The sequence below is a fragment of the Podarcis pityusensis genome (genome assembly GCF_964106645.2).
Source record: "Podarcis pityusensis genome assembly, chromosome: 10".
In the NCBI taxonomy this organism is placed as follows: domain Eukaryota; kingdom Metazoa; phylum Chordata; class Lepidosauria; order Squamata; family Lacertidae; genus Podarcis; species Podarcis pityusensis.
Genome location: NC_138035.1, coordinates 36,601,547 through 36,623,644, shown reverse-complemented (window position 1 = coordinate 36,623,644; position 22,098 = coordinate 36,601,547). Strand labels below are relative to the sequence as shown.

Genomic DNA, 22,098 nt, shown 5'->3' with positions numbered 1-22,098 from the left:
TCCTTCCCCCTATATTGTTCTGGTGGTTCTCCCATCCCCTCCTGTCGACCCAATTTTGGAGGACATGGGAGAAACCCCATTGTACTAGCGGGGAGCCCTTGCACTGACTTCCAGTCTCGTAATCTGGGGAACTGGGTTCACGTCTCCGCTCCTCCACATGCAGCTGCTGGGTGGCCTTGGGCCAGTCACACTTCTCTGAAGTCTCTCAGCCCCACTCACCTCACAGAGTGTTTGTTGTGGGGGAAGAAGGGAAAGGAGAATGTCAGCCGCTTTGAGACTCCTTCGGGTAGTGATAAAGCAGGATATCAAATCCAAACTCCTCTTCCACTGGCAAGACTGATTAGTTGAATCCTACCCTTAAATTTCTTGCTACATTAGATCATGCGTCCAGTGAGCAGATCAGCATAAGCATTGTCAGCCATCTGGAGTTTGTGTCTGTGAAAAGTGATGCACATTATGGGAATGGCCTACTGCATGCTAGAAAAATTCTTAAATGACAACCGAAAGGCTTGTGGTAACAAAGTGAGTGGATCTCATATCAAGGGAAGATTTGCTTCCCTCATGGGCAGAGTGGGTTCAAGCTGTTCAGCCACACTCCCTTAGTACTAGGGACACTTAGAAGGCCCCTCATGTAGCAAGGTTCCCAATCATGTAAAGACTTCTGAGTGCAAAAGCCCAAATCACAAATTTGTGCTAAATGGGAAAAATCTGAGAGGAGCCCACGTGACGGTGGGTGGAGAAATGGGGGCAGGGCTTCTACAGTTTGAACCCTTGCATTTTCAGTATGTATTTTGTGTTGCTTTGTGTTTAAAAAATAGACAGACATATGTCTTCCATGTAAATAATTTGACCCTTAGATTTAAATGGAAACTGTTCTTCACAGCTACCTCTTTGAGTAGAAGTTTGAATCAGACAAAGTCTTCATAGAAAGCTATTGGTCTACTGCTAAGGAATTCAAAGGAATCATATCGGTCCCATACTTGCAGAAGTAGTTAAATCAGTAAATAAATAAGTTTAGTGTTCTCCTTTCTGTTTGTGAGTATTGTGGGAGTCTTACACCTTTTGTGTTACTGTTATAGGGAAGAGTGGTATTTCTGCATATGCTGCCTTGAGATTTCTGAAGATGGCTTTCAGCTATGAGGAGTGGGATAGCTTTGATCACACAGCTATAGTGTTTTTTTCCTTTCTTCAGGTAAATTCAGTTTCTCAATGTTAAAAGTCGTTTGTTGTGCTTAGAAATCATAGGCCAAGCAAGATCTCTCATTTCTCCATATATTTATAGAATCAAAATGCCCCCAAATGGAAGAAAGCAGAATCAGAACTCAAAATACTTCTAGTAATGCAGCCTCTAATATCCGCAAGAAAACCAAGACACGGCTTGTGTGTGCATGGAGGTGTTATCAGAGAATCAAGTACTTTTCGTAGTCCAGGAAGAAAATCCATCACATTTCAAGGTGTGTCACAGTTAGTAGCTGCTCAGTTAATAATTACACCAAGAAGTTATAATACAGGATAAGGAGAAAGTGAAAGTCATCCTATATATTTTTCTAAATATTGGTAATAAAACATGATTCACTGTACCTCCCAAAATGTGACTAGCATTATTAACTGTTAAATATTTGTACTGGTGTACCATTGAGTATAATGGGAAGAGAAAGGACTTTAAAACTTAGGGAAATTTGACATTGTCAAATGCTTTCTCGGCACCTAAAAACATTAAAGCTGGTTGTTTTTCATTTCTTTCTTCTAAATATTTTATTACATCAGTTATGTTTCTAATATTATCTTTCATTTTTCTTCCTGACAAAAATATGGCCTGATCCTGATGGATTTCCTCTTTTAATATAGTTTTCAACCCATTAGCTGATATGTCTGCAAACAGTTTATAATTGTTATTCAACAACAAAATAAGTTGATAGTTCTTAGCCAGCTCTGGATCTCTATCTTGCTTATGAATCAAAGTTATGTATTCACTCTTCCAGGATTCTGGTAGCTCTCCTGTATTCAAAGTTCTATTCATAATATCTTTTTAAAGGTTGTATTAGGTAATCTTGTAATTTTTTATAATATATTGCTGAAAGGTCTGGGTGCCTTTCCTAATTTTGTCTGTAAAATTGCTTGCTGTAATTCCATCATTTTGACAGCTCTATTCAGAAATGACATTTTATCTTTTGGTGTCTTAGGTACGGTAGTTCTGCCTTCTAAATATTTACCCATTTCTTCTAAATTAGCTTGTTTGGCTCGATATAGTTCTGTATAAAAACTCACAAATTGATCTCTTATTTTGGATTTTCCACAACTCTACCTCCTGTGTTTATTCTATTAATGCAGGTTTTTTCTTGTTTCTTCTTTATTTGCCAAGCTAATAGTTTCTCTGGCTTGTTAGCCTGTTCAAATTGTTTCTGTTTTAAATATTTAATTTTCCACTCTTATTTCCTGGTTTATTATCACTGAATACTGTGTTTGCAACATCTTGATATCCTGTTGCACTATCTCTTTTTGAGGGAAATTTATTAATTCTTTCTCTTTTTACTTCTTGTAAAAATTCTTGTTTTTTCTGCTCTCTTATCTTTCTTTGGTATGCGATTTGCTGTATAACCCCCCCCCCATTACTGCTTTACTTGCATCCCATATCACCTTTAAATCTTTAAATTTGGAGATATTTGTTACTTCCTTTTCCATACAAATAAAAAAGCCTGACCAAGATTTTGAGATAGCTTTTTAGAGTAGGTAGATGTTTGGGATCTTGGATGAAATACTCTTTTCCTGTTGATTTTCTTTTTTATACTGCACTTCTCATTATTAAATGACAAAACTTTAAACTTAAACTTTAAATTTTCCAGATAATTGACCATGTTCAGAGAGAAATTCTGCATAACAGTGGGAAATTGCTTCCTTTGTATTTCATGTAATTTCCTGCATTTGCTTCAACTGAGAATTCGGATTTAAATATATTTTTACGGAATTGACTGCTTTTAATTTTCTTTTCAAAATAAATTGCAATGGTAGATGGAAGAGTACCAGCAGGAAAGACTACTGATGAAATTTTTACATTGGCAAGAACTCTTTATTCCTGCATCAGTACACCTGAAAAGGTATAGTAAAACTGAAGTTAAGTATGAACTACATGAAATTGGTGTGTTAAATTAATTTCTTGGGCAAAATATTTTTTATTTTTTATAAAAGACAATGGATGTCAGATTTAGAAAGCTGCAACAATATTTTTAGTTTCATAACAACTAAGCAGAAATATAACACAGGAAAGGGCTGTAGTAGAACATGTGCTTTGCAAGCAGTTCAATCCTTGGCATGCTGAACTGGATGTACTGATGATCTCACTTGGTATAAGACAGTTTCCTGTGCAATACTTTAAGGAAACTTTCTAAAACAACCACAACAACACTATGTTGCAAACAGAAGCACAGGGTCATTCTGAAGTACTGAGATGCTATGGGAGCTTGTTAGAAAATAATGTCAGCTACCATACAAAATATAAAAAGAGAATTCCAGGCTTGTTCACAGTACTGAGCCTCTTTACACGTTTGTGTGCTTGCACAAATCTGTAGCATTCCAACGAATGCGTGCTGGTCCATTCCTTTGCTCTTCAGCTCTGGCCGTCTGCCCCTTTAGTACCACCTACTTTTCCTTCCTTCTTTCTGTTGGGGAATGATGTCCCCTAAGGGTGGTTACCTAAAATGTAAAGACATTGCAACTATTTCTTTCCAGGTCAGAGGATGAGATGGTGGCAGGAGCAGAAAGTGCTCCATCTTCTCCCTTTTTAAGCAGTTGGCTATGTGGTGCTTTGTTCACCAAGCAGGAGAAGTCTGAGGAGGAGGCAGTGACCCATTAGGCTTGCTGGGAAGGAAGAGAAGGAGGAGATACTAGTGTTCAATCCTGCAAATGCATTCTTGGGTTTTTTAATTATTTTGTGACTTCACACCCTCAAAAGCCAGGTAGTTGAAATCTTTGAAAAATACCTTTTCCTCAGGTTCTCCTGCCAGACAGAGAAATGATGACAGATGCAACCATGTTTTTGTGGCAAAAGTGCAAAATTGCAATTCTGAGGATCCAAAATAGCGGAAGCTATTTCTTAAAGTCTCTTCATAAATACCAGACAGCCAAGGTAAACCTTTATCATAACTCATATTGATTAAAGTTAATTATGTATCACACGTCCAGCTATCTACAAATGCTCCTGTGATGTTGGTAATGACGCATGCTCATTAGTACTTTGCCTGTTCACTATAAATAGCTATAATCTTGACATGCAGGGCAATTTCTATAAGAGAAATGAAAGGTCAGTTTGACTGCCACAGAAACTTGAAAACTAAGAGAGGAAAAGGTATAAGATGTGGAGGAGCTTCAACTTAGAGTTTTTGAAGCAACCGGTGGCCTGACAAGCAAAGGTTTGCTAGCAGCTTGAGAAGCAGGGACCCAGGAGAGTGTGACTGTTTCATGTCATTACTGATAGTTGAGTCCATCCCTCCAGGCTGAGGAAAAGTCAGTGGTACTATGGCAGTCTCCTCTAGCTTGACAGTGATACTGTCCTCCATAGGCAGGTGGCTTTAAAGAACATAGATGAGGTCCAGGGCATTGGATCTATGTCTGAAGGGGAAATCAAGGACTCTGTACCTCACAGGTGGGACAATTCATTGTGTTGTGGCTCTGTCCTTCATTCTAGGAAATGCAGCCTCCCATATCCATGTCACACAGTTTCTCGCCACATTTCATTCACAATTTTTAAATAACTTTAAATAAAAATGTAAAATGGTTTAATATTTTTTCCTCCTTAGTGGGTCCACATACTTTATGTAATTAATGAAGTGATTCATGCCATTAATCTTGGAGATACTAATACTGTGGTAATGGCGGAAGTTGCATTACGGCTAACATCAGTGATGGAGACTATTGCAGACTTCACAATCAAATGTGGAACCGCATCAGGTATAGTCTTTATGGAAACATTGGTTGGTTGTAGCTAGGAACATTCTGTTACTGGAGGCCTCAGCAGCATGTGGTTCTGACCTAAGGGAAAGGTTAGATCTAGGCAAGCAGGACAAGGCAAGGCAAAGCAGGGCAAGGAGATGTGAGGATTTCAGGATTCACTGGCACTCCAGACAGCTCTCTCCAGAGCTTAGTTTAAAATCTTGAATGTTGTTTCAGCACTGAAGTTTTTTCAGTCCTCTAGGCTGCATTCTGCTATAGGCAAGCTCCTGGAGGTCACTTACCAGTAGTGGGTGTGTCCAGAGACAAAAGCAGCCAGGGCAACAAATGTGCCATTGTACAGTAGCTTACATTTGAGCCATGCAGAAGCTAGAAGTTCCTATACGGCAGTCTTTCCATCCTCCCTCCCGACAAGCAAGAGGTATTATTACAATTAAGGATACATTAGAGCCAAGTAAAAGCATTTGTGGGGGACACGGAGCTGGGCTTTGCGGGAGCAGGGTGGCGTAGGAAAAACAGATGTAGCCTGAGGCCAGATATATCTGCACTCTGTCTATGAACTTGAGTCTCCCCTGCCCCCAGTTTAGACAATGCACAATTGCCACATAATGCAGTGAAGATTGAGCAGTCGTTCTTTGAAGCCTGAATGCTACCTTTTATTATTTTATTTTACTTTTATTTATATCCTACTTTTAAAACCAATTATCAAAGGGGTTTATAGGAAATAAAATGTGTCAATACTAAAACAGCACTAAAATATACGTAGAGCACAAAAATGCACTTGCGTTAAACTAACAACGGAAGCAACTGTGAAATTGCATCCTGAAACAAAAAGGGTTTTGGTAACCATCTTATGGGAAAGGAAGGAGCTTGTTAGATTTCCTGAAGGAGAAGATTCCTTAACACTCATCTGCTAAAGAGACAAAAGAGCAGGCTTCCTATGCTGACTTCAGAGCCCTTAAGATAACCTAGCCCTCTGTGAATTACATAGGAGCTCAGATATGTTTTGATCATGAACTACATTTGTAGAACTGTTCCTTTCCTCAAATAAGAGCTTTTACCCAAACTGTATAAAATACTTAATGACCTCTAAGCTATTCACAACAATATTAAAAATAGATGGGAAAATGTTTTTCAAAAGAGTTTAAGCGAATTTCAGTAAAAACTTGTATATCTAGAGGGACTGAATTATGCAGTTGATGTTATTGTTTAAGAAAATGCAGGCAAATGAATGTAGTGATGTTATTTTACATTAGCAGTGATAAAGATGTATGGAACAGTTCATGTGAGATGTTGGTAGTGTGGGGAGACTATAGTAGGAGTTAAAACACATATGTGGAACTTGTAAATGTGTAGTACTTTTTTGTAAGAACATAATAAAAGGAACTGAATAACAATTGTGATAGCATTGCCTCCAGATAATTAAGTTTTATTGTACAACAAATTTTAAGATAAAAGCTATAGAAAGCAAATGACTTAAGTAATCCGTAATGTTATTAGCCTCCCACATTTTGGTTGCAACACACTGAAATAAAATAAAAAAGTCCTTTGAGGGATAGAAATGGGTAAGAAAGATATAGGAAGTGGTAGACATGCTGAAACATAAACATGTATCGGACCAATCAAATTGGAACAATTTTTTAAAAAGCATTTGCTTTTCTTTCTCAACTTTGAACTTGCCAGGAGCAAATAACTTTTATAACTACGTTTCTATCAGTGCTGTTCTAGACATGCCTACTCACAAGTAAGACCCATTGAGGTTAGCAGGTCTTAACTCCCAGGTAAATGAGTATAGGACTGAAACCTAAATGTTATATGTGTAGAGAATTGCATATATTTTCTTGATCTCAAGGTGGCTAAACTGTGGCCCTCCAGATGTTTTTGGATTACAGTCCAAATCATCCCTGACCATAGACTGTGTTGGCTGGGGCTGATTGGAGTTGGAGTCCAACATTTGGCGAGGGACAGGTTTGCTACCCCTGCTTTACATAAATGAGGGGTTTTTTCTTTTCCTTTTTTCAAATTCGGTGCTTCTATGCAGGGCTTTAAAGGTTTATATCATACTGGTGTTGCAGCAGTGTTGGGATTACCCTAGCAGAAAGTTTTGCCAGAATAACTCTGGTGCTACACAGTATAAAGCCCTCCATGTCGGCATATTTCAAGATGAGCTGGTGCTGGGGACTTGGCTGAGATTCTTAAGCAGTTGATTGCACTGTTCATTCTTTAAAATTTTAATTTTAATGAGTTGGTCTGCCAACAGGCCTGGTGCCTGAAGCCAGCTCCCCGTAGAACACATCCTTGGGGATCTTGCCATCTTCCATTGTCTTCTGAAAGAGACGGATGCCAATGAGAATATTTTAGTGGGAAAACAATGGTTTCGAAATACAATATTTTCTGATACCTGATAAATGAAACTACAGAATCATTTAGGAAGCATTTCTCTAGGACTGCAGTCTGTTTAGCATTAGCCTCTGTGAAAAGTGCTGTACATTAAATTGACATTTGAATTGTATGACATTTATGCGCAGCTGCTAAGTTCTGGACAAAATATATTTACCGTAGCTACTTTGTCAATGCATGATAAATATTTGCCATTGTAGAAACAAGGTAACAAACTAGAGGACTTCACTGCTGGAGTCTTTGGTTAATATATCTAGTACAGTGTCCCTTTCTAACTTGATTTCTCTACCTCTTTAGTGCCAATAGAAAAAAATGATGCTGCATTGGTTTTGGAATACTGTGTAGAAGATGTGCCTTCATTAATACAGGTATAGTGTCCTTATCTACTAGACTAAGATATGCCACTGCTTAATATTCATAATTTTGAATAGAGGTAACAGGTAAGGAAAACCGATAAGAAAGTGCGATATATATATATCAAGCTCAGGTTTTCTCCAAGCTACTCTTGGGTGAGTGTGGGAGCAGGGCATGAGTTTCTCCATCTTTACAAACTCACAGTTCCTTAATTTCATAGTATCAACACATCCTACGTATGTGTTGCATTGACCTTTGCTGTGTATATAGACCCACATTTAACCAGAACCAAATAATGTGGATATAAGAAGCCAAAACTAGAAATAATGGTTAGCAAGTTGGGAATTGCATGATTTTTGGGGCAGGAATAATCTTGTGCATGCAATTTGAATAATCTTAGCAATTATCTACTAGCTTTTAGCTGGTGAGCAAATTGTTCATATGGACCCAAAAAGATTTCATTTTGCTTCTCTCCTTTTTATTTCTAGTTCTTAAATTTGTCTTGGAACCAACATCAGTAGCTTTCCAATTTTCATTTTTATTAATCTAATGTGTGGACTTCTTTTAGAAATCTCCATCAGAACAGTTGCATTTGGCTTATGAGTACCTGGACAGAGCAATTAATGCAATGAATCGAGCCCGTCTAATTACTCTTTTACCTGATGGTACATCGGTGCTTGATAACTGCTGCAAAAAGGTATGAGCTTCAAGTAAGAAACTGATGTGAACCACAACGCTCAGATTTGCTTGGCCCATTGAGAGCACCCCCTTTCCCACTCTTTCTTTCCACTTTCTTATCCCATTTTCTTTCTCTCATCCCTAAACTGCTTAAGCATCTGATCTATATATCTCACTTTTTTTTTTTCTTATCCACCAATTCTCTTAACAATTTTCAGTGGAGCTTTTTCATTCTACTGAAATTATTTCATCCATTATTTTTTTTACTTGTCCGTCTGCAATGCCATATTTCTCATATCTTCCTCCTCTATGTGTCATTCTGGGGAAAATAATGGGAGCTTGACTGCTAAGAGGAAAGCTTTGCTGCTACTGTTGCCTGTGGCAGTGGCAAAATAGACAACACAAACATATATAACACTTCTCTCACACAGCACAAACATGCTTCTATCTCCCAAGTGCATCTCTTTCTCTCTCACACACACATCCATAGGGCTTTGTCTGGGTAGGGATTTTTTAATAACTTTCTAAATAACTGGGTGGGGATTTTTAAATAACGGATCCCCACTCCATTGTTTCACCTATTCAAATGTCTCTTCAGGAGTTGTGTCAGAGTTGTATACAACCTAGCTTAATAGGGTGGAATTGAATTTCTCACTATGACTATCATTCCATCCATGTAAGCCTTTCCACTTGCCAGGCAGAACAGTCTCCCTCGTCCTCTCCTTGTGTGTACTGTTACAGTCAAACCTCAGTTCCCGAACACCTCCGTTATCGTACATTTTGGCTCCCGAACGCCAAAACCCCAGAAGTAAATACTCCAGCTTTTGAACATTTTTTGGTCCCAAACGTCCGACGCGGCTTCCGCTTGAGTGCAAGAAGCTCTTGCAACCGATCAGAAGCCACACTTCAGTTGTCAAACGTTTTGGAAGTTGAACGTTCTTCCGGAACAGATTACGTTCGACAACCGAGGTTTGACTGTATAAGGGTTCTCACCCTCCGAAGCAGATTTGGGGAAAGGAGAGTAGAGAAGTCCTGTTGAACTAGGGAGAGCCATTGCATTGGCTTCCGCCAGAGCAGCAGGTTAGTTGATTCTGTCTCTAAATGTTTAACCAAAAATTCAATAATTTGGCATGAGATATCTATTTCTGTAGGTGCAAATACAACTTTTGCACACGATAGAAAAATTAGAAGGCTTTCACATGTATTAACTGCATATGTCTGTTAAATAGGTTTGTGCTTTCCTCGAGTAGAGCAAGTGTATACCGTAGACATAATTTAAAGACATTTCAGACATTCATCACTCAAAATTCCTGAAACAAGCATTTTTGGCAAAAAAAATTAATACTTATAATGGAGATAATAAGTAATTCTTTCTTGATCTGCATTGTAGCATGGGAACGTAAAGAATGAATGATATGTAAGATGATGAAAGTTAAGATGAATGAAGTGGTCATGAAATTTATTAGAACAGATCATTAGGGTATTTTTCTCTAATGCCTTTTTTTTAAAGCATCTTTTTAATAAAAGAAATAATTGTGTGTGTCATGTTTATTTCCATGCTCTGTCCCATCTGTTCTTTATTTATTTGTGATTATTATCGCCCTTTGTGAGGGTTGTTTAATGGAACCCCAAAAAGTAATTTTTAAAGAATCGTCACCAGTAACACTGAAAAATATCCCCTAAAATGTTTAAAACTGAATTTTGTTTAATTCCTTTCTATCAGAATTGGAACAAATGGTCAGCATATGACATCAATGAAAAATCCGTAATAGGAAACAATTTTATTATGGATTTACACATTGAACTTATTCAGGCTCAGCATCGAGTAGCTGTTAAACTTCTTAACTTGCCACAAGGTAAGATTAAATAAAACTGACTGATGCCATGTTTTGATTTTCGCAGAGGAAGACCAGTACAGCTTTATGGTAATATGATGTAAAATATTGCCCATTATATATATATTTTAAAGCTCAGTGATTTCCTGGCTATTTTGGTGGATGTGGATGACTGTTGTCCAATGTAGTACCTACACTGTATGTAAAATACATATTCAAAGTGCAGTGCTTATTGCTAAAAATAAGAGAATTTTCTACTCAGCTAGGTTATCTATTCATCTTATGGTACATGTAACATGGTTGCAGAAGTGCCTTCTCAAAAGTGCATATGTATTAGTATTGATGAATACCATACCATTTTGTAAACACTATTTTTTTACATTAAATTTTAAATAAATTTGATTACATTCCCCAGTATCCCAACACTGGAGTGTGTGTTTATTGTGTGGCTGGGAACTGGAGATTGATCTGCTGGTTTCCCAAGCCTGTGTTGCGTGGCTCATTTAGGCTATGGCGTGACCCAAAAGTGGAAGCTGAGGCTGGTTTTCTCTGGCACAAGGGTTGGAGAAGGAGTTGGTGCCATAGGGTGGGACATGATCACCTTTGAAAGGAGATGAAGGCTGCCCAGTAGCGGGGAGAAGGAGCAACTCAGCAAGCTGGAGCAATTCACCAGTCAACAGATCCATCTTCTTGGGTTGAAAATGTCTGTCAAAAAGACTTGGAAGATTAGCTGCCACCAAGATAGAATACAGAGGGACCATTAGAAACCTACTGCAGTAGTACTGCCCTTTAAAAAGCTAGAAGGGGCACCAGGGTCACAGGGAAAGAAATTGTACCACTTTGCTTGTTTCTACACCTTTCCTTCATCTTCTTGAGTTTTCCTGAGGGACAGTGGATGAAGCTGGGCTATTGAGCCAGATTACTTAAAGTTAGTTTTGTTTTTGTTTTTTAAAAAAGCAAGACTACGCTCTCTCTCAGAATTACAGTACCATTTCATGAACCCCTGATTTAAATGTTTTAGTGTTAAGCGTGAGTGAGGGAAAAAATCATTTGAGGATCATTGGGAAGCACCCTAAGCATCCACTTTCAATACAAGGAAGGCATTCATTTTGCATTCTGTCTCTCTTGTTCTTCCACGAGTAGCTTTTGAGTTTCGAGTTCTGTTATGCTGCAAGCATCTGGCACCCTCTTTCTAAACCAGAAGCAATCCAAATATTGGGCCTAAATAAACCTTTTCCATTCATCTCAGATTTGAAATTATTTCTGTGGGTACACAGGTGTTTCCAAAAACAAACTTGCAAACTGTGGATAATATACATGCACCTTGAAACATCTATATGCAAATGCAGTGGGGCCCACCTGTCCACTCAGGACTCCTGGTGCTTGCACTCAGGTGCAAAAAGGTGATATCCACACCATGTCTTGCAATGCTACACCTGCATCTTTTGAGTAGCAGCTGTATCTGCAGCAACTGTGTGTGCCTAGCAGTGTGTGAAGCCACCCAGGCTTCATAAAAGGGATGCATTTTTGCATACTTCAGTGTACACTCTAGTTTTATACAATCTGAAGAGTCAAATGAAACGAAACAGAAAAGTAATCCTAATGCCACGGTGGGATGATAAATACAGGACTCGTATAGAATCTAATGTGTTACGTTGTTTTAAACAAATGACATTTGATATAAACTAATGCTTCCTTCTTTGTAGGCATTCAGATTGGTGGTAAAAATATCAAATCAAAGGCCACTGCAAAGAATTTACACCAGTTCAAACATTTAACAGGTAATGTACATTAATATGTACTTGTAAAATTAGATTATGGAAACACTGTGCTTTGCCTGATTTACTATTTTACTTTAAACAATTGCTTCACAGAACAAGATGTAACAAATAAAATAAAGAAGAATAAATTGTCCAGAGCTCTCTATTTGATGCAGAAGGCTACACTGATGCCAGTAGGGGCAGCCAGTTCTTCCCCAAAACAGCTGCTTGAGGTAATATAAATTACCTTGCAATTAACTGACGTCCCATTATTATGCATCCTTATATTAGTTTGCTGTTGGCATAATTGTATGTTGAAGACTCTGAGGAAATCGTTGGCAATATAAATGTTAAAATTAACAATCGCTGCAAACCTGGCAGGTCTTTTTCTTTTTTAAAATGTGAGTTTTTAGGAAATCACTTCTCAAAACCATATATCTAAGTGTAATTCTATTTCTATTAAGCATTAACAATGTTTCAGGTAGTGGGAAACAAAATATTTAGGCTGGGGGTCAGGAACCTCTTTCAGCCTGGAGGCTGTATTCCCATTTGGGAAACCTTCCAGGGACATGGAATGTACAGTAGGCTGTATTCTAACCACACAAAAATAAGAGGTTTCACCTTACCAGCCCACCAACTTACCCTCCATCAGGCAATCAGTAAGCATTATCACAGGTCAAGGACACGTTCCTACCAGGCATTTCTTCCCTGGAACCCACTTTTGGGTTTATAAACAACAAGACAAATAACATTTGGAGGTCTATTACATCATGCTGTCTTCAGTTCCAGATAATAAATTTATTTACATATTAATGTATAGAAATATTACTTTAGTGAAGAGTTTGGTTAAGATTTTCATGTACTGTACTTGGAACCTATGGGAATCTTAACATTCCTACTGGAATGGTTCTTCTCCATTTGGCACCGCCAAGTGGGAACTGTTCCTCCTGTTGCTTGAGGCATGAAAGTATCATCGGTCCAACAGACCCTCACCCTGGAGTGATAGTTCTCACCCCAACTCTGATAGCTCATTATTATTTATTTAAATAGAGAACTAAATCAGGGGTTGTATCTAGCGGAAGACTGTCCAATGAATTTGTGATAGACCACTTAGATTTCCTAGGTCCAAGTATAAGGGTTTGTTTAGGCCACTGCTCTTCATTTCAGTTCTGTCTCAGCCCTGATCTTGTTGGATTTTCCATATATGTGTACTTTCTCTTCCCAAAGCTATAGCTACAAACCCAGTAGCACAAATTCATAACTAGGGTGGGAAATGATGATAAAAGAGGAGGGGCAGGACAAAGTCTGGAAAGAGGGGCAATGGCAGAGACCTCTGTAATGAAATTTTGGTAAACAAGGAACAAACTTTAATAACAAACCAGAAACGGTGATAGATCACTGGGTGGGGTACAGAATGTGTCCGCTCTTTGCATAAATGTCACATAAATCGTGTGAAAAAATGCTTGTCCAGGCACACACTAAAAATGTTGTGTTCCTGACTGTTCTTATTCTCTGCCCTATGAACCAGCTGTTCTTTATATTTATTCTTTCTGTTTGCATCTGAAATACAGTATATGTAAGCCAAATAACATTCTTGAGCCTTTTTAAATCTTAGGAAGCACTTACTCTAATACAGAAAGCAGAAGCTGAACAAAATGCAATACGTTCTGCTTTCTTGCAACCTGCAAGTAGCGCGAAAAGCAAAGTTCCACCTCCTCCTATATTGCTGTCCAGATCACACAATTCCATGGCTTTTAAACCAGCACCATTTGCTTCAGATGTTAAGGTAATACCTCTTAGCACACTCACACCCACATATATACACTAAACAACATTTGGCCAGTTTGTTGTGCCATGAATATGGCCAAGGGTTGAATGCATCCAACTCTATGTGCAAGTGGAATGGAATCTGCTCATGCAATGGGACTTCACCTTCACCTCCTCCCTACATTTCCCCATCTGCCGTCAAAATCTACCCTGAATGGTTGCTTCAGAGTGATTTGGGGACTGGTGGAGGGAGAAGAACGTGAAATCCCATTGTGCAAGTAAAAGTCTGCTCATGCCGTGTTGGACTCTGACTCATGGGTGGTATCCGTCACAGTAGTTCTAGTACTACAAGGATTTCCTTTGCACAACAGAACTCCCTCCCTCTTTTCTCACCATGTGCCCCCCCTGCTCTGGAGGGTTTGGGGAAACTCCGTAACAGATTTAGGAGGAGTGCAGGGAGAGGAAAGTGGGGGCAAAGGTGGAGTTCCATTGCTAGCAGAAGTACTTGGATACTGCCATGAGTCAATGGGATACACATACTTTTTGCACAGAATTTTATTTTGCTTGATTATAAGGAATGTGAGTACCTTTTCCCACTTCTTTTTAAATATAATTTTATGTTCGGTTTTCATGCAAGGTGTTCATCCATCAATGAGATAATTCACTGACAAATCTTAAATGTAAAATATTTTAGGCACGTATTTAAGTATCAACAGAAAGATAAATTTGTGCTCTGTGTATATCCTGCTAAGGTGCAGTTGTTTCTGCACAATGCTTTATGCAAATGCAGAGCATTCATCACTAGGTGGCACAATATATTCACATTTATCCTTTTTCATAAAGTTTTTTAAAAAGGTTTTTAAAATTGTAGATAGTGAACCAGACAATTCATCACTCTAGAACCACATTTTAGAAAATAAATTAATGATTATATTGTTTGACATTCTAAGTTCCATTAAAATATATAAAATATTTAGACAGAAAGTCAATACTGCTCAGTACGTGAACTATAACATACCTGTTTGAATCGAAAATGATTGAGTATTTAATTGAAATTGCTATATTTTGTTTTACATGTAGCACTATGTTGTATGTCTCACATATTTTAGTTCTGTGGGCTTCTATGACTTCAGTATTTGAAGAAGCCAGTATTTAAGTGTACAGTATATTGTGTTGGCACCTGTATGTTGCAGAATTTGTTTCCTAGGGAGGTAACAAATATAATCCAGTGCTTTTTAAAAGGGATTTTCACTGGTGGGGAATGAACTCAGAAGGGCACTTTTAGCCAGACAAAAGGGGACTTTAAAGCATTCATAAACTACGAATTATGTAATAAAATACAGCGGCTATATTATTGTTTTAACATTAAATGCAATTTAGGGTGCTTCCAGATAGGGGTTTAATATTGTTCAGATCTGACAAATGGGTGGTTTGCAGCAAGTTTATTTTTTACATCTTATTGAAATAATCGAAGAAAGGGCAAATGCAGAGTGGTGGTGGGAAATCAGGTCAGTGTTTGGATGTCAGTGATGTCTGAAAACTCAAAATTTGGGTCCATGAGGAACACTTATTCTATAATAAACACCTGTCAGGGAGCACCCCTAAGAAATTTAACATGTACATTTAACAACCAACTTAATTTAAAGTAATTATTCACAGGTAGCTGCAGGGGGAAGGAGGAAATGGGAAATTTTCCTTTTGTGAACTTAAGTAAAAATTAAGTAGCACCATATTAAGTAGCACCATAATTAGAATCCCATAGTGATTTGGAAAGTATTTTCCCAGCAACTTACTGTTTAACTGCCAGGTATTATAGGGCAATCCTAAACATTTTTACTTTGATGTTCTACTGACGTACATATTACAACTCTCTTTTTCTTTTTAAAGATTGCATGGTACTGTATTTTTGGACGTGTAGCAGAAGGATGTAACCCAAAAGTCCGGTTAAATAACTACAGCCTTAAGAACACAGCAGAAGTGGTAAGGTCTTCTATAATTGTGGTCCTCTGTGAGTTTGTCTGCCTGACTACTTCTGAACTTCATTGCTGGTGCAGGCAAGAGTGGTAATGCTGAACGTAGTGGAAGAAGTACATAATAGACTTTATGGGGAAGATGCAACTTGAGCCCACTTTAATTCCCATTCTCCTTAGGAATTGCGTAAGGAAATAGCCCAACTTTCCCCAGCTTTCAGTAAGCTTTTGAGTATTTGTAGCACCAGCAGCTAGTATTCTAATCTACTGAGAAATGAAATTGGAATTCGACATATTTCATGAGGCGTGGCAAGCATCAGTAATTATGTCAGTTGAGTAATACAAACCGACTACAACTTCGTAGATGAGGACTAATTAATTCTTTTTTTTAAAATCCCCTATTATTATTAAAACTTGAAAAGGCCAAGAATGAATAAATTCTAATATGATACACCAAACACACTTGGGGGTGGGGGGCCGACAGAAACAGTCACCAAAATGGCTTTGTGATAACCAAGGTAAGTTCAAGGCAGAGAGGGAGGCATAAGGCGGTAAATGAAGAGGAGGAATTTCCGTTTCCTAAGCAAGAAAGGTTGAAGGAAGCAAGGTTTGGACAAAGGTTATATGTCATAGATACTGCTGAATAAGTCACACTACCCTGGGATAAGTGGCTTCATATATCGTTTGTTTATGTGCATCACAAAAGTCCCCAAAGCGGCAGCAAAGTCTATTGGTCTAGAAGTGCCCTTCAAGTTCACATTAATAATAGAAACATCATTCCACCTCTGTGTACAACCAGTCTGATTGCAACTAAAATGAAAATTACCAAAGATTTTAAAGGGTGGTCAGCATTAATTCCTGAGAAAATATGAAGACGACACAATTTGAGGTTTAGGACCAGTAAACTGCCAATAATTGCTCTCATTTTCTTAATAATTTGTGCCCAGAAAGTAGCCGCATGGTGACAAACCTTACACGATGTGTCAGTATGTGCCTATAGCACCACAAACCCCTACAACAAGTTTGATAATTCATATTTTTAATATGTGCTAGTCTCACAGGTGTATAGTACCACATATGGACTGTTTTTAGGGAATTTTCTTAAATATGGGCTGATACAGAGGAAAGTGTCTTAGTGTGGCAGATTTGACTCTAAATGGGTCACGCCAGACTCTCGCCCAAATCTGCTTCCTACACCAAGCATAAACTGTAAAAAGAGGCCAGTAACATTGAGTTTAAATAAGGCACTACCCTCTCCCTGTATAATTATTATAACAAAGAAGAATTAATTCTAAGGGGGCAGCAGGACTGTCTTACAGCAGCCAGGGTGGAAGGTGGTAGACTTTTTTTTAGTCCAGATGGGGGGCTCAAATTAGGCTCCTCTCAGGGTGAACTAGGATTTAAATTCAGTGGACCTGTGTCGGGATCTGGTCCATTCCTGCCTCTCACCTATTTTGAGGCCCTAAGCTTGCTACCGTTGATAGGAACACTGCTAGTGGTAGCTTCTTAAACACCTTCACTTTCAGAGGGGGCCTCTTTTGTGGCAGAGCTTTACTCCCGGCAGAGATGGCACCTCCAATTTATCCTAACCCTATCCAGCAGGACCAGTTGTGGCATTAGGATTGTTCTGTCAAGTACCAGCATATTTATAGGTTAAACACAATGATAGATCTACAGACAGGTATTTCCATCAATGTTAACCTGACAGGGCTCAGTGAGGAACTGGCAAATAGCACTGAGGGCAGAATAAAAAAAAAATGTGCTAGGCCATAATGTTCCTGATTTGAAGGTGTTTGTATTGTTTTAAGTATTAATGGCAGGAAATTGGTAGCATGTAGGTGTTACAATGTGATGGTTGCTGACGTGGTTCATAATCTGAATGCTGAGTGCTTTATAGGCACTGGAAATCCTAAGGAACATTTTTCTTCTCTCTAATAGAATTTTAATGGTTCACCTACTGATCAGAAGAACAGACATATATAACAGGCATCTTCTTTTCATGCTTTGAACTTTGTTCTCCAAAGTTTAAAGCATGATATGCCTGATAGGTGAACTTTTTCTGATTTCTCTTGTAGTGTAAAAGACCTGAGAATAGCAATGTGTTCTGAACCCCTGGCCTACCTGGTCCAAAGTCCAAAGGTCAGGAAACGCAGTCCAGGGTCAATCCAAGTAGCCAAATCTGAAGTCCAGGGATCAGAATGCAGTCCAGAGTCAAACCTGAAGCACAGCCCCATAGAGGCCCAGGAGCATCCAAGCCAAGGTCCATCAACATGGGCAGTTGAACTTCACCTCCGTTCTGCTTCCCTTTTACTGGATGCTGATTGCAGCATCTGCCTTGATGAGGCATGTGGCCCTCACATATTCTGCCTTCTCCAGCTGAGGAATCACACACTTCCAGAGCTAGTGAGCCGCACTTGGCCAGCTAGGGAGCTTGGCTGTCTGCCCTTGCCTGCCTCAGCCTCCTAGAGCGCCCTTCCTGCCCCTCCCTATGCCTCAGAGCTCACTGTGTTCATGGAGTCAGGGGCCTCTCTGGCTCTGGTGATGGGTCCTGCTGCTCTGGTTCATGTGCATTGACCACCATCCCCTCACCATCCTCCATCACCCCATGAGTTCTTCCTTCCCCATCCCTTGCTTGCCTCGGTGTGTCCTAGTCCTGGCTACACCCCTCACCATGATCCTCTTCCTCCTCCCCGTCATCCTGTCAGTTCATGACACAGTGAGGAAGTTGGCAAATATCCCGTGGAAAAGCAAATGAAGGGGAGCTGTCACTTAGAAATCATCCAGGTTTTAGTGGCATTTTTAGTCTTGGTAATAGCAAAGTTCATTGGTTACAATGTGTAAATCGCACACATCTTTTTAGGGGATTTATGGCAAGCTTTTAAAGCCCACCTCCCATAACCGTGCCAAACTGTATGGTACCAAAGTTGCTGCTATCATTGTTTATACTGCTGTCCATTACCATAGTGCTATTTCTTTTTTGACCCCAATGAAGTTATTCTTTATTTTAAGGTACCATTTGATGAAACTTGCATCTTGGAAGTAGAAGACTTAGAGCCCAACCAGAGTTACATATTTGCAGTTGCAGCATATGACTCAGATGGAAATCTTATCAGTGATAGCATTGGAGAAACAACTAAGCCAATTCTTGCATACCCTCCTCTTTCTGCTGCTGCTGTCCGAGCATACCTGATTCAGGTAGAATATATTATTAATGAACCAATCTATAGTTGGTTGTGGGGTTTTTTAACCATCCTTTTCCTTTAGAATATTGCTATCATCTCATCTCTCTCCTTGCTATTTTGGGAATAAAAACAGTAACTATTGATACATAATAGCATGCAAAACAAAATTCTTCCCTTAGGGCATTAAAAGAAAACTAAGAAATCCTGCAGACACAATCTCCCTATTCTCCTCTGTTCTCAATAATTTCCTACTCAATAATGGTGATAGTTATGGACATGTGAAAGTTAAGTTTCTTAAAGCTTATATTGGGGTCTGTTGAGGTTTGCTTTTCTTGTCCGCAGAAGTTGTTCTTGAATAAGTGCTCTTTTGTACAAAAAAAGGAAATGGGGGATGTTTATTGACAATGCCCCTGTGAACACGACATTCACTGTCAGTCACTGGCTAAGATCACACTTTAGATTTGTACTACTTAGCTGAGATAAGGCAAGATGACTTGAGTAAACAAGAAATAGACTGCCCAAACTAAAGATGGGTTTTGTGCTCGTTTCCAAAACGAATTGCAGTCTTTGAACTTTAATATTGATTGCTCATAAACACTCGGTGTGGTTCTCTGAACATTCAGAAATGCTAGACATATGCAATTCTGCCCTTGTACAATTGCCGCCCTGGCCCTTTCCTTTCTTCTAAGGACAAAAAGGGCTTTATTTGGAGAAGAGAACCAGGTAGCAGATGAAGGAAGGCTCCAGAGATTTTGGGAGAAGTCTATCTGACCTCCAAGGGAAAAGTTGTTCTCTGAAGCTGCTACAAATAGGTGAAGAAGGGAAGTGCCAGGATGTGGCGGAAGAAGTTTGGAGAAATCTGGTTTTATACTTCTAACTGGAATATCAGAGTTCTTTACTGGCATGCAGTTGTCCAAATTCCACAGATAATGAAACCTCTAGGTTTGAGATTCTGTGCCCACTTGTATATATGCGTATGTGTGAAAATAAAATTTTGCTTCATAGTTCTTGGGTTACTTTGGAGTTCCAGGCTGTACCTGTATTGGAGGGCACTATTATTTTCTTAAAGCAGTTGTGGGGAATGTCCATCCCATGCATCTAATTTGGCCTGCCAGGCTTTCTCATTTTACCCTTGAGACTTTTGGCCAAGTCATGCATGCATACTTTATACCGGGCACCATACATGGCATCAGGTGTGGGGCAAGTAAAGAAGAGGCTTTTGTGTCCATGCGGACCATTTGCAAAGCGCCGTTCACAGCAGTTTGCAAGTCTCAATGATCAGCTGGTCATCAGGTCTTGCAAAGTTCAGTGTGCCTGCAAAAATGCATCAGCAGACATCTTTGTGACATCAGGTGGCAGGCAGGCAGGCTGCCTTGCCCACTCATCAAACTTGGCCCATGTGGGTGGGGGAAGTAAGGGTCTGGCAACTGGCCAGCGCCAGGACCACCACTCCCTTAAAATTATTATATTACATTTTGTCAGCAGAGCTTCTTCATTGTGGAGGAAGAAAAAGGAAGTTTAAATGAATTTTTGTGTATGGACCAAACCTTATGCAGAAACCACTAGGCATATTATGTGCATTTTGCTCAGATAAAGTTGTTAAATCATTTTCAGACTGAGTGTGCATTTACTCTAAAATTTCATGCAAACCTTTTGCTTGCCTTTATTTTTTGTTTTTTGATGGGGAGCGAGTCTTGTGTGAGCAATCTGGATGAAACCTGCTGCAGGAAAAAAACTGCTGAATGTTCCAGTTGCAAACACAGAACTCATAAAGAATCCTCAGCCATATGTTTGAGGTTTTGGACCAGGAGTCAGCAAGGCTTACCGGCCATGGGCCGAATCACTCCTGCAGAGATTGTCTGTGGGCCGGGGCGGTGCAGTGCAATTCCGGAAATCACTTCTGTGCATGCCCAGACACCGAAAATTGCACCTGCTCAGAAGCAATTTCCGGTATCTGCGCATGCGCAAGTGTGATTTCGGTTCCACTCGGCGAGTCCCTGCACCGTGCTGCGCTGGTTTAGTGTAGCGCGCAGGGACTCGCCAAGTGGGTGGCTCGGTTTGGAGGTGGCTCATGGGCCGGTAAAATGGTCTTCGTGGGCCGCATGCGGCCCATGGGCCACACGTTGCCGACCCCTGTTTTAGACCATATACCAGTATTTCTGTTCATGAAATGATGTATTCATCAAAACTTCAGGTCTCCTGAACACAAAGATCTTAAAGGATTCACCTGCCAAGCTTCTACATCCCTTGTAACACGTCTTATTCCGATCCTCCTTCTTTTCATTTTCTACATTCAATTGTACAGTCCACCCTGATCCCACCCCTGATTCCTACAGACTACAAACCCAACTTGAGTTCTTTGACTCATAACTCTCTCGGATTTGTGGCCTCACTTTGCCACAAGCCCAGTCCTTCCTTTCAGCAGCATCCATACAGTGATGTAATCACTAAGGGATCAGTAAGACATGCAAAATGGTGTGTGCTCTCCCTGTTGCTGTTTTATGCTATTTTGGAAGTCCACCTTCTGTTCTGAAGAATGTTGCTTTCATTTACATGTAGCCCGAAAATTAATGATAGCTTTAACTAATAAATTTAACAGCTTTAGTACTCATTAATGTTACTTCAAATATTCATAGAAGAGGTATATGAAAAAATGTTCTGTTATATAAATATTTTATTGAGCTTTGGTTTTTAGTTTATATCAATACAAAAATTACAACTTTAACAACAAAGAAGCAAACTAAAACAAAAATGAGAGGAGAAGAAATGGGGGAAAGTGTGTTTTACTGCTCATAGGCTTTGCTCATTTTATTATTTCCCCTTAGTCTGCTTTTCAGGTTGAAAACTATGCATTATCTAAGAAGGCATTTCTACCGCTCTGGGACTATTTTGTCTTCGAACCTCTTATTCCTGATGTCACAGTTATTTCTATAAGCAGCACTCTGATTGTACCTCAGAACAGGTAATCAGCAAAACTTGTTTTCAGATTATTAATGGGCCTATATATATTTTAAAATAGAGAAGCTGTCTACAAGCTGTTTATCCATCTTCCTGATTCTTGCTGCTAGAAGGTGATAGGATATAGAGGATGTGCTTGATACACACCCCTGCAACTGCCTTCACGTTTGAGGCTGCCTACCCCAAACACATCCCAGGAGTTCAAACTCTTGCCCCCTGTACCCTGCATGTACCCCCCCTGGTTCACCAG

General features: G+C 39.4%; 1 protein-coding gene across 1 annotated transcript in view; it reads left to right on the top strand.

Annotated features, from left to right (window-relative positions):
- Positions 1-22,098, top strand: part of CFAP54 (cilia and flagella associated protein 54) — a 115,394-nt gene that overhangs the window by 19,906 nt on the left and 73,390 nt on the right. The window contains 14 exon segments of the mRNA XM_080971994.1: positions 1,080-1,192; positions 1,283-1,454; positions 3,010-3,095; positions 3,989-4,123; positions 4,794-4,944; positions 7,642-7,712; positions 8,267-8,395; positions 10,100-10,232; positions 11,918-11,992; positions 12,086-12,204; positions 13,587-13,757; positions 15,626-15,718; positions 18,718-18,903; positions 21,716-21,852. Coding sequence (XP_080828120.1) covers positions 1,080-1,192; positions 1,283-1,454; positions 3,010-3,095; positions 3,989-4,123; positions 4,794-4,944; positions 7,642-7,712; positions 8,267-8,395; positions 10,100-10,232; positions 11,918-11,992; positions 12,086-12,204; positions 13,587-13,757; positions 15,626-15,718; positions 18,718-18,903; positions 21,716-21,852 — 1,771 coding nt within the window.